The sequence below is a fragment of the Adiantum capillus-veneris genome, chromosome 6, assembly GCF_014529385.1.
Source record: "Adiantum capillus-veneris isolate H3 chromosome 6, ASM1452938v2, whole genome shotgun sequence".
NCBI lineage: Eukaryota > Viridiplantae > Streptophyta > Polypodiopsida > Polypodiales > Pteridaceae > Adiantum > Adiantum capillus-veneris.
The window spans coordinates 87,901,096-87,923,041 of NC_140936.1; the positions used below are offsets into that span (position 1 = coordinate 87,901,096).

At 44.1% G+C, this 21,946-nt stretch overlaps 1 protein-coding gene across 1 annotated transcript in view; it reads right to left on the reverse strand.

Moving 5' to 3' along the window:
* Positions 1–21,548, reverse strand: part of LOC147455849 (2-isopropylmalate synthase A-like) — a 35,531-nt gene extending 13,983 nt beyond the window's left edge. Inside the window, exons 1-3 of the mRNA XM_086514498.1 lie at positions 20,777–21,548; positions 20,186–20,399; positions 20,019–20,099 (exon numbers count right to left, since the gene is read on the reverse strand). Of these exons, the coding sequence (XP_086370624.1) occupies positions 20,019–20,099; positions 20,186–20,399; positions 20,777–21,507 (1,026 nt within the window). The 5' untranslated portion in view covers positions 21,508–21,548. The remainder of the gene's footprint in view (positions 1–20,018; positions 20,100–20,185; positions 20,400–20,776) is intronic.
* Positions 21,549–21,946: the final 398 nt, after the last annotated feature.

Below are 21,946 nucleotides of genomic sequence, written 5' to 3' on the forward strand. Positions count from 1 at the left end.
TGCAAGGATTGCAGCTGTTAGAGTTGTTTTGCCTACGGCAGAAACAAGCTCGTTGGGATGTTAAGGATGCGCAGGCTCATGCATTGATTGCGTTGTCTATGAAGCGCACCATTGTTCCTCACATCCGTTCAACAAAATCTGCAAAACAGGCTTCGGATATTTTAGCAGGTCTTTATGCAAGCCGCAATGAGGCTAAAACTGCTTTGCTGCGTAAAGAGCTGGAGTCGAAGATTATGCATCAGGAAGATGATATGGACACTTTCCTTGCTAGTGTCAAGGATATCAATGAGCAGCTTATTTCTGCAGGTGAAGTCATTTCAGATAGTTCCCTTGTGCAGACTGTTCTTGATGCCTTACCAGATTCCTACCAGACTTTTGCTAGTACTTGGAGACTTATGACCCAAGGAAATCCTGAAGTTGTCAAGTTTGATGCATTATGCACATTGCTATTGCAAGAGTCGCTTTCCAGAAATAACAGAACTAGGCAGCGTGCAATTGAACAGGCTTTTATTGCTTCTCAAAGAAAAGGTGGTAACAGTAATGCAGCCACTTCTTACGGTTCTGCTGCAAGTGGCAAAAATTCTGTTCATAATGCTTCTGCTGGTAGCACTTCGTCTGGCAATTCTGATGATAAGGGCAAAAAGAAGATGCGTTGCCATTATTGTAAAGCCAATGATCACTTGATCAAGTCGTGTCCTAAGTTTAAGGCCAAAGAGGCTAAGAAGAAAGAGGGTGGTTCCACTGCAAATGCTGGTTCCACTACAAATGCAGCCATTGTTGAGTCTTCTGTGAAAGGAGACTATAATGCTGATGTTGATGTAGAATGGGCTTTTAGCGCAGAGTTCACTTACAATCCTGCTATCCATGATGCATGCTTGTCAGTTGCTGCAAATTCACATGTGTGGTATTTCGACAGTGGTGCTACAAAGCACATTACCTCACATCGTGAATTGTTTACCTCTCTTGAGTCTGTCCCTCATGGGAATTCAGTCACTTGTGCCAACAACGCCTCTTATCGAGTTCAAGGAGTTGGAAAGATTGTGCTCACTGCTGCTAATGGCAGTTCCTTCACACTTGTTGATGCACTTTATGTACCTGGGATCAAGAAGAATCTCTTGTTTGTATCCGCACTTGCTAGACTTGGACTTGTAGTCAAATTTGTAGATGACAGATGTACAGTTCATGATCTCAGTTTTGGTGATGAAATTGTTGCATCTGGCCTTTTGTGCCGTGGGCTGTATAAGCTCACTTTGTATGACAAGTGTGGACAAAATTTTGCAAATGCTGTTGCAGATTCAAGGGCTATTTCAGATGCAAAACTTTGGCATGCACGTTTTGGTCATCTGAATTTTGCCAGTTTGCTGCGTTTGCAGAAATCTGATATGGTTGCTTCTTTGCCGCCTCTTGAAGCACCTGTCAAACATGTTTGTGAAGACTGTATTTTGGGTAAGATGCAGCGTTCTAAATTTCCAAAGGATGGTTCAGTTCGGGCCACATGCAGGTTGCAGCTTGTGCATAGTGATGTTTGTGGGCCCATGCAAACTCCGTCCTTGGGCAATTACCTGTACTTCGTGACTTTCATTGATGATTACTCCAGGCATGCATGGGTATTTCCGCTTAAAGCGAAGTCCGAAGTTTTTATGTGCTTCAAACAATTTCGGGCTATGGCTGAAAATGTCTCGAAATGTACTATGGGCACCTTCCGTTCCGATCGAGGGGGGGAGTATATGTCTCATGAATTTAATGCATTTCTGGCTAGTCGTGGGATAAAACACCAATGTACAGTGCCTTATACACCTCAGCAAAATGGTGTTGCTGAGAGGAAAAACAGATCACTGACGGAAATGGCACGATGTATGGTCAAAAGTCAAGCTTTGCCGCATTCTTTTTGGCTTGAGGCTATTATGTGTGCCACTTATGTACTTAACAGGTGTCCTACGAAAGCTTTGCAGTCTATTACTCCATATGAAGCATGGCATGATAGAAAGCCTTCTATTGAGCACATGCGTGTTTTTGGATGTTTGGCATATGCTTTGGTGCCACAAGTGCAGCGCAAAAAATTGGATGATAAGGCTGTCAAATGTATTTTTGTTGGTTATAGTGCTGAAAGCAAAGGTTACAGGTTGTATCATCCGCAAACAAAACGTATTCTAGTTCTCGGGATGTAGTGTTTGTGGAAGATTCTGTTCAGCCCTTGCTGTCATGTACTAGAAACAGTAATGTAAGCTCACAGGACATTTATGACACTTTGTTGCCTCTTTTCAGTGGTGGAAATACGAATGCAAGTTCCAATGAGGCAAATGTACAGCCTATGGGGGTTTCTGAAAATGTTTTAGATCAGCCTATTACTGATGCAGATGTACATGATGTACTTGATGAGGAAAGGGCTGAAAATGATTAGGCTAGAGGTATGCCAAAATGGCTGGTGCACACTTTGCATGACAGTAAATTGGATGCACCTTTGTCTAGTCGTACTCGTTCAGGCTTTCGCCATGCATCTTATGCATCAGATTGTTATGCTTTGGCTGTGTCTAGTTTACATGATGCTGAGGAGCCTCTATCTTTTGATGAAGCACAGAATTCAGAAAATTGGATGGTTGCCATGCAATCAGAATATGATGCACTAATAGAAAATGACACATGGACTTTATGTGATTTGCCTCCTGGCAAAAAGGCCATTGGTACGAAGTGGGTTTACAAGTTGAAACGCAAGCCGGATGGTGAGATCGATCCCCATAAGGCTCGACTTGTTGCAAAAGGTTATGCACAGCAAAAAGGCATAGACTATGAAGAGACTTTTGCTCCCACTTGTCGTATGACTACTGTACGTTTTCTATGTGCATTGGCAGCTCATTTTGGTTGGGATGTACATCAATCAGACATTGTTACTGCTTTCTTGAATGGTGACATATTTGAGGAAGTTTATGTAACGCAGCCTCGCGGTTTTGTCATAAAAGGACAAGAGGACAAAGTGTGCAAATGTAACAAGGCTTTGTATGGGTTGAAGCAATCTCCTCGTGCTTGGTATGAGAAAGCTGACACTCATTTGGTCAAACAAGGCTTTCGTAACAGTCCAACAGAAAGCACATTGTATGTAAAGCGTGAGGGTGATGTACTTCTCATTGTGGTTCTTTATGTTGATGATTTGCTGATCACTGGACCAAATGAGAGACATATTGCTGAATTTAAGGCTGATTTGAATGCTACTTTCAAGATGAAAGATTTGGGGCTGTTGCATCATTATTTGGGTATACAGTTTAAGCAATGTGATGGTGGTATTGCCTTGTGCCAGAAAAGTTACATAGAGACATTGCTATGTAAGTTTGAACTTGAGAATTGCAAACCTATTGCCACTCCCATGGAAACAGGTTTGAAGTTAAGTCTACATGATGCTGGTGATCCTGTTGATGTCACTCTTTACCAAACTGCTGTTGGCTGCCTCATTTATGTATGCAACACGAGGCTGGATATTCAGTTTGCAATCTCACAGGTCAGCAGATTTATGCATAGCCCAAGGTCTAAGCATTGGCAGGCTGTCAAGAGGATTTTCCGCTACCTTAGTGGCACTTTACATCTTGGCTTGTTTTATCCCAAGGGGGGATCATTGCCGCTAGACTTACATGCTTTTTCGGACTCAGATTGGGCTGGTTGTTTTGACACCGAGTGTCCACAAGTGGTTTTTATTTCATGCTTGGCAGTTCATGTATATCATGGTTGAGCAAGAAGCAACCTACTGTGGCCACTTCGAGTTGTGAGGCTGAGTACAAGGCAATCTTCACAGCTACGGTTGAGTGTGTATGGCTCAGACGCCTTATGGCTGATTTGGGTGTTGGACAGGACACTGCCAACACTATCTACACTGACAGTCAAAGCGCATTGGCAGTTGCGAGGAACCCAGTTTTTCATGCTCGCACAAAGCACATTGAGGTGCATTACCACTATGTCAGGGAGAGGCTCTCAGCAGGAGAGATCAGCTTGGCTTATGTGCCAACACAGGACAACCTTGCAGATCTTTTCACAAAGGCATTGTCTCGTGAGAAGCTTGAAGCTTTCCGCAAAGCTTTGGGCTTACTCCCCTTTGTGGACTGATCCTATCCTCAGGGCATGGCACTTCCCTTTACTCATGTGCCAGCTCTCGTTCACCGCATCACTCCAAAGGGGATTTGTTACCATATACATGTGGTAGTGATGTGTGTGAACACAGTAGGACCGTCGGGGTATTTTTTCCCTCTTTAGGAGGTTTTTTCCCCCGTGCATTGTATATACGCCCATCACTCTAGGGCTATCTATCTTTCCATTGTACACTAAGTAACACACTCTCTATTGTGTGCCTTGAGCTTCCTTCGTCTTCTCCAAGATGTGTGTGTTTCTATGCTACCCTAATTCCAACAGAACTGTGAGGCATACGGATGATTTTTAGATTGGCATATTCTGGTTCAAGGCGCTTATCATAGATATCTACTTCTAATCCCAAGGGAGTCTGAAAAATCTCAAGGTCTAAAAAGGCACAACAATCACTATTTGTGGTACAGTTAAGTTCACAAAACTCCTTGGGATAAATTCCTCCGCCTACAGAACTCAAATTCAAGTACATAAAGTCTTGAAAAGAAGGAACGTCAGGGACAAAAAGTGCATTTAGCCTATTTTACCTATTTTTGGCATTTTTCACTTATTAATTTAAGTGACTTTTCAACAAAAGTAGGTAGGGCAATTTGGGTAAGAAAATATATGAGCATACCAAAGTTAGCACTAAATGGCAGAAGAGGCAACATGAGCCAAGCTCAGCAGGCAACTTCTCAACAAGACCCCTTGGCGGTTTTCCCCACCAAGCAAGAAGAATCATCGCTAGCGTTTTCTCATCAGCAGATCACCGCGACGGAAGACCCCATTGCATAGCGTTTTTGCGTCAGCATCATCGCCAGCAGAACCCCCAGCAGATAGCGTTTTTGCAGAACCTCAGCCTAGCGTTTTTTAAGATACCACCCACAGCAATGCAGCGATTTTCAGCAATGAAATAGTTGCAGATTCAGCCCTCGAAGAGTAGCAGATTCAGCCCGGAAAGACCATCAGTTTTCAGCCTTAAGAACCTCAGTTTTCAGCCCTAAACCTGCAGATTTTCAGCGTCAAAGACCCACCGAAAACAGCCCCCAAATCAGCGTTTTTGGACTAGTCGCAGATTTCAGCCCATAGCGATTTTGGACAGCAGTAGAAAGATTGCAGATTTCAGCCCTTGGGTCGACTTCGTCATCACCGTCGTCATTGTCAACATAGCCTCAACTTGCATCAGTCTCATGCATACGCTTTGTACCAGATTGTGCAATCATAAGTAGACCACTCTCGTCGACGAGAGTGGGGCCTTCGGAGGAGGGTTTTACAACGTCTCTGGTGTCATATCTCTCTTCTCTATCTATCTCTCAGTCTCATACACTTGCACGCACAGTGTCCATTCACTTTGTTTGTGATCATAGCATTCTCTCATTAAGAACGGAAGGCTCTCCCTTCCATAAGAACAAAAGGAACCTTGAGCACAGTTCGGAGCACTCATCCTGAGCAAAGCGCAAACGTTCATTCCGCTGCACCTAACATTGGTATCAGAGCTTTGGCAATGTTCTGTATCACTCAAGCAAAGAACCACAAGAATCACAAGAATTTTTTTTGCTTGTTGCGGTCGCATGAACCCGAGTTCGCTTGGGCGTGTCAATTCCTAATCGTGTTTTTGAAGAGTGACAGGAATCCCAGGAAAGAAGGGCTTGTCCAGCCTCCCCTTGTGCCTCTTTTCACTCATTCAGAGCGGACCGTGCACTTAGCGGCCGGCCAATAGACGTGAGTTGGGAAAAAGCAACCTTGTTGTGAGCGCAAGGCTGCCAAGGGGTGCGCCCACGGAAAAGAGTAGAACTCGGGTGAAGACAAGATCCTTCTCAAACACGGTTTGCAAGCGAAAGAAAACCTCAAGACCCCAAGAACCAAGACCCCCAAGAACCCAAGTTCCTCGTGAACTTAAGAACCCAAGACCACAAGAACCCACGACTTCAGAATGGTCATCACTCGAAGCAGAATGGATACTTCGCTTGGAGGTGATGAGCATGAGAGAGGCGAAGAAGAATTTTCCCCACCAGGAGGTTTTTCCGACCCTTCCCCATCTACAACAAGGATTGCACTAACTCGTATGGAGGCTTTGGATCAGATGTTTATGGAAAGGAAGTTAGAACGCGAAGCAAGAAATGCACAAAGAATGGCAGAATTTGATCGTGAATGCAAAGAAAGAAAAGCAGAAATGGATCGCAGACACGCAGAAAGCAGAGCAGAAAGAAAAGCAAAAATGAAACGCAAACACCAAGAAAGAATGGCAGCAGCCAAAGCAAGACAAGAACAGAGCGACCGACACATGCAAGAGTTCTTGCGACTCTTTTCTCAAGTGCCGGCACAGATGCAAGAGATTCAGGAGACGGAGACTCTCTCAGTCTCTTCTTCTCCAAAGCTTGACACACAAGATTTGCATGATTTTGAGAAGCATGATGATTTGAATGACAATGATTTACATGATGATTTGAATGATAATGATGAGCATGATGATTTGGATGACAATGACAAGCATAATGATTTGCATGATGATCAAGATGTGATTTCTCACAAGCATGATGAGTTGCATGAAGACGATGTGATTGTTCACAAGGATGATGTGTTAGTGGATGCTTTTTCTAGCGAAGCTAACCTCGTTGCAGATTCGATCAATCACGAAGGATCGATCTTGGCTCTAGAGCCTAGGTCCAAAGAACCCTGACAGGAAGTATTATGTGTTCGCATGATTAATACGCACGCATTGTTCGAGTGTTTCATTCGTGATCGTTTCTTGTATTTTAGTCAACGTCTTTATGTGATCCCTTTTCCTAGGCATGACATATTGTATGTTGAGCACGTTCCACTCATGGATGAGCACGAATGTATGCGGATTTTTCATGAAAAGCTGAAAAGTATGCATTCAAGGAAGTCACATTGCATGTTTCTTCCTTGGCATGACACAGTTGTAGAACGAGCACAAGAAAGTATGAGCACCAAGCATGGGCATTTCCGTTGTGAATTGCCACAGTTGATTGCTTTAGATCAAAAGAGAAAGATTCGATATCATTGTTTGCGTGTGTGTGGTAAACAGTTTGGCACTCTGTCTCTTTGTTCATCTACATTGCATGCACAGTCTTTAAGGAAGACAAGATTTTTTCCATTCACTTTACATGGAATGGGTATGTTCATGTTTTTGTGTTGGAAATGGTTTCAGGAATTTTCAACCATGGAGATTCTTGGAGAAGAAAGAAGCATGACTCTCGACGAAGTTGAAGCATCGAAGGAGCCACAGAGGACTTTGTGTCGCTTTCGACGCGGCCCAAAGAAGCAAGCGTTGCAGACCTTTATGAAGTTCAAGTACCGCACGACCCACACATCAGAGTGGGCCGGCGAAGAGTCCCTTCCAGGATTCCGGATGCTATTGGCGATCTCCTTCGACGCCATACAGTTCAGTACCAGTACCTCACTTTGAAAAGGAGGAGATATCACGTGACACATCCAACCCTATGTGTCCGTGGACAAGCTACAGCATGATCACGGTTCAATTAGTCCAGTCAGTCTAGATTAGAAGTGATATGGCACTTCTGTGAGTCTATTCGTAGACCGTGCATGCCCAGTCACTTAGTGTAGATACATATCCTCTGGTTGTACACAGCATGATCATCAGTATTCCCATCAAAATCCATCAGATTCCATCAGGGGAATTTTCCAGTGCATTCAGCCTATTTTACCTATTTTGGCATTTTTCACTTATTAATTTAAGTGACTTTCCAACAAAAGTAGGTAGGGCAATTTGGGTAAGAAATTATATAAGCAAACCAAAGATTAGCACTAAATGGCAGAAGAGGCAACATGAGCCAAGCTCAGTAGGCAACTTCTCAACAAGACCCCTTGGCGGTTTTCCCCACTAAGCAAGAAGAATCAACCCTAGCGTTTTCTCATCGGCAAATCACCGCGACAGAAGACCCCATTGCATAGCGTTTTTGCATCAGCATCATCGCCAGCAAAACCCCCAGCGGATAGCGTTTTTGCAGAACCTCAACCTAGCGTTTTTGCAGAACATCAGCCTAGCGTTTTTGAAGATACCACCCACAGCAATGCAGCGATTTTCAGCAATGAAATAGTTACAGATTCAGCCCTCGAAGAGTAGCAGATTCAGCCCGGAAAGACCATCAGTTTTCAGCCTTAAGAACCTCAGTTTTCAGCCCTAAACCTGCAGATTTTCAGCGTCAAAGACCCAGCGAAAACAGCCCCCAAATCAGCGTTTTTGGACTAGTCACAGATTTCAGCCCATAGCGTTTTTGGACAGCAGTAGAAAGATTGCAGATTTCAGCCCTTAGGTCGACTTCGTCATCACCGTTGTCATCGTCGACATAGCCTAGACTTGCATCAGTCTCATGCATACCATTTGTACCAGATTGTGCAATCATAAGTAGACCACTCTCGCCGATGAGAGGGGGGCCTTCGGAGGAGGGTTTTACAACGTCTCTGGTGTCGTATCTCTCTTCTCTATCCATCTCTCAGTCTCATACACTTGCACGCACATCTCAGTCTCATACACTTGCACGCACAATGTCCATTCACTTTGTTTGTGATCATAGCATTCTCTCATTAAGAACGGAAGGCTCTCCCTTCCATAAGAACAAAAGGAACCTTGAGCACAGTTCAGAGCACTCATCTTGAGCAAAGCGCAAACAATCATTCCGCTGCACCTAACAAAATCTAAAACCACTGAATTGGCAATCTCAGATTGCCTGTTAGTCTGTGGGTGGAAAGATGACGAGAACTGCAACCGCGTGTCAATGTTCTCCCAAATTGCCTTCCATAACAAACTCGTAAATCTGGGATCCCCGTCGGAGACAATCGTCTCACGCATGCCATGTAATCTGAAAATCTGGGCCACAAACAGTCTCGCTAAGTGATCCGGCTTGACGATTTTCTTCACTGGAATGAAATAAGCCTGCTTGCTAAATCTGTCAATAACAGTCCAGATACCATCATGACCACTCTGTGTTCTCGGGAGATCAAAAATGAAATCCATTACAATACTTTCCCAGGGGCAGGTGGGTATGGGCAAAGGCTGTAACAATCCCTGTGCTTTATGCCTGTCAAACTTGACCTTCTGGCATATCAAGCAACTGCGCACAAACTCGTCCACATCCTTCTTGAGTCTCGGCCAAAAGAAGTATATCTCTACCCCTTTCATGGTGGTAGCAATGCCGCGGTGACCCGTAAAAGGTGGACAGTGGCATTCAGTCATAACCTTTTCCCTCAACGGCTATGTAACGCACAACATGGTTTTCCTCATCAAGTAGCCATCCCGAATGGAATATCCCGCTACTCTCTCCCCATCTCGTATCCGTATGAAAACGTCTGCAAAACTGTATCCGTGGCATACTGATCGACCATATCCTCGAAGCTCCTATGATGTATCGCGGAAATAGCTAGAACCAACGGCTTCCGAGACAAAGCATCTACCACCAAATTCTTATGTCCCTGAACATGGACAATCTGGAAGTGAAACTGTGACAAGATGTTCGCTCACCGCATCTGCTTTTTCGATAGCTGCTTTTGTGACAAGAAGTAGCGTAAACTCTGATGGTTTGTAAAGACAGTAAAATCCGCTCCGAGTAGGTAGTGCTGCCACTGAGTAAGAGCATGGATAATCGGCAAAAGCTCTTTCTCATAAATCTATGCTGTCAATTCCGGCCTTGAGAACAATTGGCTCTCGTAAGCAATGACATGGACTTCTTGCATTAAGACCGCACCCAGACTACGACCACAAGCATCACAATATACTTCAAATGACTTCTGCAAGTCCGACAAAGTCAAAACTGGTCCCATAGTCAATTTCTCTTTCAAAGTCTGGAAGGCAGTCACCTTTGTGGGTCCCCACGAGAAGGGGACTCCTTTCTGTGTCAAGATATGCAAAGGGGAAGCAACCTCTGCAAACTTTCTAATCAACCGCGTGTAGTACGAACACAGTCCCAAGAAGCTTCTAACTTCATGGACATTCTTCAAATCGGGCCAATCACAATAGTCTCTATCTTGGCCAAATCCATTTGCACTACTGCTGCTGCTGACACAATGTGTCCCAAAAAGTGTATCTCTGGTAGGAAAATTTCACTTTTCTTCGAATTAATCACTAACTTGTGATCTCGTAATGCCTGAAAGACCTAAAGCAGATGTCACGTGACACATCCAACCCTATGTGTCCGTGAACAAGCTACAACATAGCAAGGGTTCAGTCAGTCCAGTCAGTCTAGATTTAGAAGTGATCTGGCACCTTTGCGAGTCTATTCGTAGACCATGCATGCCCAGTCACTTAGTGTAGATGCATATCCTCTGGTTGCACACAGCATGATCATCAGTATTCCCATCAGAATCCATCAGATTCCATCAGGGGAATTTTCCAGTGCATTTAGCCTATTTTACCTATTTTTGGTATTTTTCACTTATTAATTTAAGTGACTTTCCAACAAAAGTAGGTAGGGCAATTATGCTAAGAAAATATATAAGCAAACCAAAGTTAGCACAAAATGGCAGAAGAGGCAACAGGAGCCAAGCTCAGCAGGCAACTTCTCACAAGAACCTTGGTGGACTTTCCCCTCCAAGCAGCAGATTCCCTCTCCTAGCGTTTTTGCAACTGCATCCCCAGCTTGGCATTTTTGCATCAGATCTGCATCGCCAACAATACCCAGCACCTAGCGTTTTTGCAAGGACCACAACTGCTAGCGTTTATGATCATCAAATCCCCTGGCGTTTTTGGTTTTCAACAACAGATAAAGACCGGCAATTTTAACCTAAAGTGTAGCAGATTCAGCCCAGTAAGACCATCAGTTTTCAGCCCTAAACTTGCAGATTTTCAGCGTCAAAGACCCACAGAAAAGAGCCCACAAATCAACGTTTTTGGACTAGTCACAGATTTCAGCCCATAGCGTTTTTGGACAGCAGTAGGAAGATTGCAGATCTCAGCCCTTAGGTCGGTCTCGTGGTCATCGCCGACATAGCCTAGACTTGCATCAGTCTCATGCATACCATTTGTACCAGATTGTGCAATCATAAGTAGACCACTCTCTCCGACAAGAGTGGGACCTTCGGAGGAGGGTTTTACAACGTCTCTGGTGTCATATCTCTCTTCTCTCTCTATCTCTCAGTCTCATACACTTGCACGCACAATGTCCATTCACTTTGTTTGTGGCCATAGCATTCTCTCATTAAGAACGGAAGGCTTTACCTTCCATAAGAACGAAAGGAACCTTGAGCACAGTTCGGAGCACTTATCTTGAGCAAAGCGCAAACACTCATTCCGCTGCACCTAACAGCAGATGATCTCTATGTTCTGCCTCATTCTTGGACAAAACAATGATATCGTCAAAGAAAGTGCCAACAAATAGCCTGTACTCTCGAAAAATCTTGTCCATCATCCGGCTGAATGTCGCAAGAGCATTGGTTAGACCAAAAGGCATCACCAAAAACTCAAATAACCCAAAAGTCGTCCGAAAGGTTGTCTTGTAGACGTCTCCCGCCGTGATTCGGATCTGATGATATCCACTCTTCAAATCAATCCTGCTAAAACACGAGGATCCCTGTAATTTGTCGAGTATATCATCCATCCTAGGAATCGGAAATCTGTTCTTGATGGTGATTTTGTTGAGAGCTCCATAATCGATGCACATTCTCCAAGATCCATCTTTCTTCAAAACCAACAACACTGGAGAGCAATATGGTGAAGTACTAGGCTGGACAAGACCCTTTTCCAAGAGGTCTTTCACTTGGTTCATAATATCTTTGTTCTGTGCTCGGCTCACACGGTAAGGTGGCCGGTTCGGTGGTGTGCTTCCAGGTATTAGATCAATAGTATGATCTTCAGGACGAGCAGGTGGTAACTCACCTGGCAAGCCTTCTGAGAAGCAATCGGCAGGAGAGTGGAGAAAATATTGGCGTTCTTTATCAAGTTCAGACATATTTGTCCTATCCTCATCACTCAACTCTTTCAAAAAGATCGAGTAAACAAACAGACTGGATTTCATTAACTTTGAAATGGCCGAAGCCGATACAATAGGGACAGACTCGCCCTTAAGTTTAATATCAAGTACAATGGTTCTGCCCTTCTCTGTTGTCAATGTCAATTTCCTCGCCCGATAGTCGACCACGGCGTTGTTCTTGTGGTACCAGGGAATTCCCAAGAGGACATCACAACCTTCCAAAGGCATTATGTAAAAGTCCTCATGCCCCAAATACCCCTGACAATGCAACCGAAGTTTGCCAATGACGGGTGTAATGGCTATGTCCCTGCCGGGTGCCGCTAGAACTGCCTCCGTAAGTGGTCCCATCCGATCGGGAGTGATCTCGAGCCGTGCCACCAATTCTGGTGAAATGAAGTTGGCCTTGGCTCCTCCATCAAAGAAGATCAGGGCTTCTTGGTCTTTCACTTTGCCCCAAGCTCGGCAAAGTTCTATACTCTCGTCCACTGTGCTGAGATCGGTACCCACGCAATCTAGAACCGGTCTTGTTTTGATCTTGCCTTTTCTTCCACGTTCCTCAGCTGCTCTCGAACTCTCAGGCCTTTCGTCGTCCTTGTCGTTCTGTTCTTTATGTGCCTTTTTAGGGCACTTCGCAGAGATATGTCCAGTTTTCCCGCATCCAAAGCACTTCCCTTCCCTGATGCAGCTAGCCCGCTCCTAAGGAGTAAGCTTGGGTCGTGCATCCTTCTTTTCTAGGTTGTTCTTTCTCTTTCTACTTTCATTTGTCGAAGTCTGTTCGGCTCTTTGTGTCATGATCTCATCGGTGGGGTAGGTCAAAATGCCAGAGTGAATGGCAAAACCCCGTTTCGCATGACTCATCAATTTCTGAATAGAAGTTGACTTTTATTCCAAGCAGTGATCTCGGATCTCTATAGGAAGACCCAAGGTAAACCGCTCAATCTGTTCCTTGAACGAGATCTTAAATGAAGAGGCGGGTAGAAAAGAGCTCCAGAATCTCTCGCAATAAGCGTCCATTGTATCCTTCTTGGTCATCCGAAGATGGTTCCAAGCAGCTCGTATATCGCGTTCATACTCTCGAGTCAGCCAAGAAGAAATAAAAAGGCTCTTGAATTTCAGCCATTTAACTGCCGCTGTCTTGTTTAATAGAAGCCTGGACCACCAAGTTCGAGCATTCCCCTTAAAGTAAGAGGCAGCTCTCCAAATCTTAGAGTGCTCTGAGTAACACCCTCCCGCGAAAGCAATGTCAAATTGTTGTACAAAAGACAAAGCCTTTGAAGCATCTCTATAACCAGAAAAAGTGTCAAATTTAATTGACTGTCCACCTTCCTTAAACTCTCGGAAACGCCCTCCCGCGAAAGCGATGTCAAACTACTGAACAAAAGACAAAGCCTTCGAAGCATCTCTACAACCAAAAAAAGTGTCAAATTTAATTGACTATCCACCTTCCTTAAACTCTCGGACCTTCTTGCTTTTGTCTTCCAGAAAGTCATACTGGTTGGCTTTATAAAAATTCTTCTTCTTTGCATAAAAGTTGTCATCAGAGTCTGAACTATCTGTAGACGAGTCCTCTCTAGAACTGTCGCTCACGAGGCGAGATTTAGACTTCTTTGCCTTTTTCTTGCCCTTTTTGAAGCGTTGCTTTTTGCTTCGCTTTTTGCCTTTTCGATCTTCTTCGCTCGAGTCAGATGAGCTAGAAGAACTGTCAAAAGAAGAAGAAGAAGAAGAACTCCGTACTCCTTCAAATCGAACACGCTTCTTCAACTTTCTTGCTTTTTCAAAAGTAGACTGACGACCCAAATAACCCGGGAAGTCAGTGCCTTTTTTCAGCTTTTTGCCGTGCTTTTTAGCTTTGTTTTGCGCGTCAAAAAGCTGAGCAATTCGTGCATCAACCACCTCTTCTAATTCCTTCTCTGTATACTTCTTGGGAGTAGGAGGTTTCTTGAGAGCGGGTTTTGGAAGTGGTTTTGTGGTTTTCTGCCACTGCGCGTGCATCTCCTCCAAAGAGGTCTTGCTCATATATTTTGCCATTTTCGGGTCCTTGGCAAAATTAATCATCTTTATAGCGTCTCCGATCAATCGTTGACGCTCCATCTCTCAACCCTCCGCCTGAGTAGGCCGAGGCGGGCCATACTCCTTGCCTGAATCTTCGTTATGATCCCTTCCCGCATCTCCGGATGCAGAGGGAGTTGATTGATCTTTGCCTGAAGCCATAAGGTGCCACGGAAAAAAATAAAATTGGGATCGGATTTCCCGTAGAAGAGCTACTTCATGACAAGGGTTCAGTTCAGTTCAGTTAGCCTAGCTTAGGAAGTGTTCTGGCACTTTTGTGAGTCTGTTCGCAGACCGTGCATGTCCAGGCACTTAAAGTAGATGCATATCCTCTGGTTGCACACAGCATGATCATCAGATTACAGTCAAAACCCATCACGAACATTTTTACAATGCACAGACCTATTTTCCCTATTTTAGCCATTTTTCACTTATTATTATTAAGTGACTTTGTTGGGAAACTGGGTAGGGCAATTTGACAAGCAAGTATATAAGAAAACCTAGCACTAGTGATTTTTGGCAGAAGAGGTATCAGGGACCAGACATCCAACAGTACACCTTCTCAGCAAGACTCCCCGGGAACAAACCTAGCGTTTTTAGCCAAGAACAAGCCCAGCGTTTTCAGCATTGCAGATCAGCCAGCATTTTGCATTTGCAGATCCACCTGGCAACAACAGGACAGCAGGAGCCCTAGCGTTTTTGCATCAGATACAGATTCATCCCTAGCATTTTTGGATCAGCAGAACAACACGGCATTTGGCAGTTTCTATCACAAAGTGATGACGTGTCTGCCCGAGAGCATGCGGGAAACCCTAGCCCTGACTGCTGCTGAAAACCCTAATTTTGCAAACCCTAACCCTAAAACCTGCAAACCCTAAAATCTGTCAAAAACCCTAACCCTAAAACTTGTCCTAAACCCTAACCCTAACCCTAAAAACAGTAGATGAAAATCCGAAAATGGCGTTGGCTGAATTTGCGGCAGTTTCTCTGTTGCTTTTGCGTCAACTTTTGCTTTATTCCTCCACGCAAATTGTGTGTGTGTGTGTGTGTGTGTGAGAGAGAGAGAGAGAGAGAGAGAGAGAGAGAGAGAGAGAGAGAGAGAGAGAGAGAGAGAGATTATTTGCTTTATTTTATTAAAACTCTCGTGTGAGAGAGAGAGAGAGAGAATTTTGCTTTTGGAACTGAAGCTTTTGGGGCTCTGCTTTTGGCATCCCTTGTAAACAATAAATAAGCAGTTTGGGCTTACACTCTGCAGAGCATTTGGACGCAGAGAGAGTGAAACCCTAACCGCTCTCTTGTACTTTGACATTGATTAATACATAAAGAAATACCGAAAGGGGCGACAGTCTTTGGGGCCAATATCTCTAGGCACGGAACTCTGCCGGGCCAGTGCAAGTCTATTGTGATCTGTGAATTGTTTTGAAGTGGTTATTTGGTGCTGTTGTGATTGATTCTTGACTTGGAGTGTCCAAGTCTGTTATAGTTTCTCCACAACAGAACCAGCATAGGCATCAGCGTTTTCAGTTTTCAGCAGTTAGACTCCGCAGTAGAACCCCCGAACCTTGCAGATCTCACATTCTCGCAACAGATCCTCGCCGCACGGTCAGATTAGCCAGCGTTTGGATTCAGTCCGAAAAACACAGAATTCAGCATCTGCGTTTTCAGCACGTCGTCGCCGTCATCGCCGTCATTATCAACATAGAGTCAAAATTCAGCAGATACAAGATTTGCAGATTTCAGCCCATCTAGTCGTCGTCCTCATCGTCATCGTCATCGTCATCGACATCGACATCGTCGGCAAGTCCAATGCATTGTAGAGATTTGTGCAATCAATAGTAGACCACTCTCGCCATAGAGAGTGGGGCCTTCGGAAGAGGGTTTGACAACATTCTGGTGTCGTATTCTTCTCTCTGTATCTCTCAGTCTCAGCACCTTCATTCACAGTGTTTATCCACGTTGTTTGTGATCACTTGCACTCTCTCATTAAAGGAACGGAAGGCTCTCCCTTCTGTAAGTAAAAGGAATCCTTGAGCACAATTCGGAGCACTCGTCTTGAGCAAAGTTCAACATTCACATCCGCTACACCTTACCTAGCCGGAAATAGGAGCGAGGAACTTGCATTTGTATGGATTGGGAAGCATGGAGCTAGACATCCGCTCTTTTGCAACGAGGTGAGCCATCTCCTTGCCTGTTTTGCAGGTCAAATCGAGAATGAGATGGTGGGATCGGGAGTGACGGAAGCTCAAGAATGGATCCGTCGATTCCTGCGGGATGAGATGGCTACACGGGGATCTAGGTGCATCAAGACTTCAGGACGGATGAGATGACTAGATGATTGAAACATTGTGTTCAATATGAACTAAGTGTGTGAATGAAGAACTTTGAAATACAAATTTCCGAAGATGATTCTGATTTATGTATGAGATTAATGTTCTCTGGAAGAACTTGCTAGATGTGTGCAAATAACAGGTAAAATCGATGATAATGAATGATGAATTCGAAGTAATGACAGCTCCAGAATGAACCTGACAACGATAAGTATCATGAATTTTGAATGAAACTAATGGAAGAACTTGCTATTTGTGAACAGATAACAAGATTCAGAATGAGATGATGATGAATTTGAGGCAGTGATAGCTTCCAAATGAACCTGTTATCAAATCATGAATTTTGAATCACAAATGATTTAATGTAATTGTCGTGAGCGCATCAAGAGTTCCTGTGGATGAGATGGCCACACAGCTAGAACTGAATGATTGGACCACTCTATTCACCATGAACTTAGGGATGGATTGGGATCCTCGGAAACGACTACTCGCACACGACAGTGCTTGAGTGCAGATGGAATGATCACTCGCACACGACAATGCTGGAGTGCAAAAATCTATGGACATGATCGCAATATGGGATTAGTCAATCCAACATCAGTGAGATCTAGGATAGATCCAGATGCGATTGCTAAATACGTTGCCAAGAATCATGGTCATAGATCAAAACCGAATCCATGGACATGATCACGATTCTATGTGATGTGATTTGAATGTGATCTCACTGTGATCAGAATGTGATGTGACGTGACTATCGTCTTTGTACAAGTGCTTGATTTGCGTCGTCTAATGCGTCGGTACTTAGAGTCAGTGTCTATTGAACTAGTTTATGGCTTATGTCTGATTTTGCATGCGTAATTGAGGGCGATTACAATTCTTTAAGAGGGGGGTATGTCACAAAACGATGATATAGCGGTACTGCCTGGACACACACACAAAGAGCAGCAAGATGACGTGGCAGGCTGTACAGCAAGATGATGTGGTAGCAATTGTATGGACTAACTGTACGGACTACTCCGTTGACAAGTTTTGATAGTATTGTAGATAATGATTTTTCCCCATAATTGGAGCAAATTACATCGATTCTTTGTGCCGTTTCTTTCCCCTTTTCCCCCTTCTTCTCTTTGCTCTGTTCCTATCACACGGTGCCAATGTTGGAGATGCGTGTGCCGCCTCGGGCCTGTGTGTGTGTATGTGTGTGTGTGTGTGAGTGAGAGAGAGAGAGAGAGAGAGAGAGCGGTGCGTTGCTTGGAGGTTAAAGCATACAACCAAACGCTCCCCAAACATCCCGTCTGTGTCGTTCCGAGGTTTTCAAGCATACAACAAACGACACGCTCCCCAGACATCCCATCCCATCTGCGTCGTTCCAAGGTTCAGACAATACCAAAACATCATTTCTCACTACTCCACTCGGGAGTAAGCCACAAAGCATTGAAACCAATATTAAACCAAAGTCAAGCAATCCAAATCGGCACCAAGACAGGTTCAAAACAAATACCATCCGTTTCAAACAAATTCCAAATAGGATCGCCAACAAGTTCTCAAACAAAACTCAAAAAGCTGCTAAATCAAACTGAAAAGCATTCTCGACATCCATCAAGCTTGAAAGTCGACGGGGCTTCCGTCCAGAAACCTGCACCAAAATTAGGGTTAATTTCTTTCATAAGGTTGTAGCCGACCGTAGCATGGTCCATAAGCTCTCGAATAGTCGAAACAAGCCTCCATAGATAGTGTTCCTGTGGTGATGATGGTAGTCCCAAGACATAGCAATCACACTGGACCTCCAAGGTTTTCAGCTCGAGAAAAGACACCTATTGCAAGATGTCCAAAAATTTTAAGTTATAATCTGCTAGGGTATTCGTGGCAAGCATTTTAGGATACCCCACTCTACGAGAAGCTGCACTCCAAAGAAAGATGTCTAAAGGCATGTAACTTCGTTTAGAAAAAATTTTGAAAGCTTGCCAAGTCCTTGGAGTGTGCGGCTTGGTAACTACAAACCTTCACCACTGCCTCTGAGAAAAACAGCGGCTTGAAAAATCTTTGATCCTTCTCTTGCAAGTGATCTTTATGGCTTATGCCCTATAAGTTGGAGCCATGAAGGCCTGATGCGCGATGAAGTAAGGGTGGGAGTGGCTACTAAGTCCGAGGTCGGGTCACGCAAATTCTTTGATAGATTCCTTAGTGAAACTTGGAAGCGCCATCTTGCTCTGTCTACTCTTTGATAGGATCGGTATGCTTTCAGAAAAGCACACACCTGAAGCTTTGATACCACTATCACAAGGACGAACACCACGTACCAACAGAAAAGAACAGACTGAACAACTTTAAGCACTTCAAATAACAACTGAACTGAAAGAGATGCACTACACATGTGACGAGGAGTGGCGGAGTTCCACCCCAAGAGAGCACTGCCTCAAACCTTGGCGCCCCTTTCGGTATTTCTTTATATTGCTTAAACTCAGTACAACATCAGTACTCCATCCTCTACATCTTCTCCCGGAAGCATGCTAGAGAATGAGCCCATGGCACATATTTAAAGGCCCTTGGCCTCTGAAAAGCAGTTACATGAAAAGTTTCAAACTCAAAAGCATCTGGCCTCAAAATTACTAGCGCCAAAAGCTGCCATCGCAAATTACAAAAATCTGTACACCTCCCACATATTATGGGCAGTCCCACAATTCCACTATTGTAACTTGCTTCCTTGGAATCTTCATTAAAATTGTCCTTTGTACTTGTGTTGAAGAGAATATACCCACAACTGAACTGCGCAATCAATATCCAATACAACATAACACCAATACTCAAAGGGAGAGTAAACGAACCCGCTTGGGAACAAGCCCGTGAAGAGCGCTGGGGCTGATCTGTAACATGCCAAAAAGCTAGGCAAAAACTGCGAGAGAAAAGAACCTGCTATACTAGCCAGCCGTGGCTAGATCTGCATCCGAAGGGTTGCCCGCAAGGTTGGAGCTCTCCAAAGGGACGTATGGTAGAAGCATCCAAATGTTGCTAACTGCAAGAGTAGGAACTAGATGTCTCCACTAACTACCGACACTGCGTGCAAACATGTCATCCAAAGGATCTCAACAAGTCTATTGTCGAACATCAAGAAAAATTGCCCATAATAGGTTGCAAACCTGTCCCAAAACTGGTGTTGACTAGCTCACAAGGATCGTAAACTGTCGCACAATTGATACTAACAAGCTCACAAAAGGGCAAAGGAGTGACCAAAACTGTAGGGCCACACTACCACCGGGGAAGGAGAGAATATGGAGAAAGGAGAAGTCCGCACTCCAAGGACTCACTGTGAACTTTTAAAAACCAAGGCTATGATCTTTCATACCTCAGCCACAATTAGTAGGAGGTCGACCTTCAGCGCCTACATATCCGGATGCTCTCAGGAATGACTTGGGGTAGGCCATCAGTTACAACATACTGAGAGTAAAATTTGATGTCTCACCCATACTAATAGATAAATTATTCCAGACCAGTGGCTTACCCCAACAGCTCAGCATAAAACAAATGAGTGATAGGAAGCATGTCCATGACCATGATATGTAACAGTCTTGATATGTAGTAGCCACATACATTCTCTCACCTCTTCAAGTGACGCATTTCCTGCACGCTCACCAATGCCATTGAGAGTAACTTCTACTTGCCTTGCACCATTAGCAGCACCCTAGAAATGAACGAATTCTCAAAATAAAGTTGTGCAAAAATTTGAACCTGAAAGTAACCTAAAACTAGATGACAAAGAACACTCACAGACAAAGTGTTTGCAGTGGCAAGGCCAAGATCGTTTTGACAATGTGTCGAAATAATAACTTTATCAGCACCCTTTGTGTTAGCCTTTATCTTGGCTATCAATTGGCCAAACTCTTCTGGGAGTGTGTAGCCTACTGTATCTGGGATATTTAAAGTGGTTGCACCTGCCTTAATCACTTCTTCAAGGATTCGGTACAAGAACTCAGGATCAGACCTGTTACCAATCTGACAACATTGTCATACGAAACACTGAAAAGATGCTAGCTCCAGACATAGCCCCAAACCAAACCCTTGGGAGAAAAACTTTAACAATCAATAAGCAAAGAAGGATCTCAGAATACCACAAAATGTAACTCTTGCTTGGATGGGCAAATCGAGACATTTTAATGAAAATATGAATGCACCGTATTTATTACTTGTGATTATGCCACAAACAACGAGCTTCTGGTCAACTCAGGAGCATAAAAAAAGAACAACTACCTACATCAACTCGCACAAAAGTTTCACAAAAAAACACCATCCCAGCCATCACAACTGGCTTAGAATTAAAGGTGCATGGCGTGCTATTTTTGACAAATTGAAAATGCTTACCTGCCAGCATCTTCTGGACTGAATTCAATGTCCTCACATCCAAGACTCCGGGCATAAGCGACCATATCCCGGGCAATTTTTACCACCTCGTCCTGAGATTTACGGAGCTTGTACTGCATATGGATTTCGCTGGTGGCGATAAAAGTATGTATGCGAGGGCGAAGAGCTTGCTTCACACCCTCCCATGCTGCATCTATATCTGCCTTGTTGCACCTAGCAAGCCCACATATAACTGGAACATAACCGTCATCATTCACATCATTGCCAACCTCTCTCGCAATAAGTTTGACGGCCTCAAGATCATCAGGAGAGGCAATGGGAAATCCTGCTTCAATAATGTCTACACCCAGCTTAGAAAGTTGTTTAGCAATGTCAAGCTTCTCTTTGCTGGTTAAGGTTGCACCAGGAGACTGTTCTCCGTCTCTGAGGGTAGTGTCAAAGATACGGACGTAGTGAGGATCGTCAATTCTGTGAGGTACATACTGTGGGCGCTTTTGGGTGTTGCATTGAATGGATAATGAGATTGAAGATGGTGAAGATGACCCGTGCAGCGGGATGTTGCGGATAGCCGCACCCACAAAACTTGAGCCTGCAGCAAGAGACGCTCGCAGAGAGGTGAAGAAGAAGGGATTTTCTGCCGAAAAATGTGTAGTGCCTGAAGAAGCTGGAGTGGCACGCGACAGCATGCATGCGTTGGCCATAGCTGGAGCCTTGAAGAAGCTCAACAACATGAAAAAATCACCCGGTAGTCCTTACATAAATAATGAAACTCTCATTTCATCTCAATTGAGAAGAAGAAGAGAAGTCAAACAGGAGAAGTTAGAGTGGTCCGCACTCTTCTATCAAAAACCATATAAATGCCCAATGAAATTATGAATCCCAAGAGATCTTTAATGGCATCCTGCAGTGGGATAGACGATGAAACACGTTACACGAGTCTCGAGGCACCCCTAGTTTTGGGTGGCCTTGAGTGTTAGGGTTTCACACAAGGCACTTGTTGAGTGTGTTTAATTATCACATAATGTCTCTCAAAGGGATTCTTATGCACAAAAGATATAGATTCTAATGCATAGGAAGTAGGAAGAAGAGGAAGCAATCGTTGTTTGCTACTATAAGATAATAACTTGTGGTGTTGTTTGAAGGATAATAACATGGTGAAAGTTCACGTTG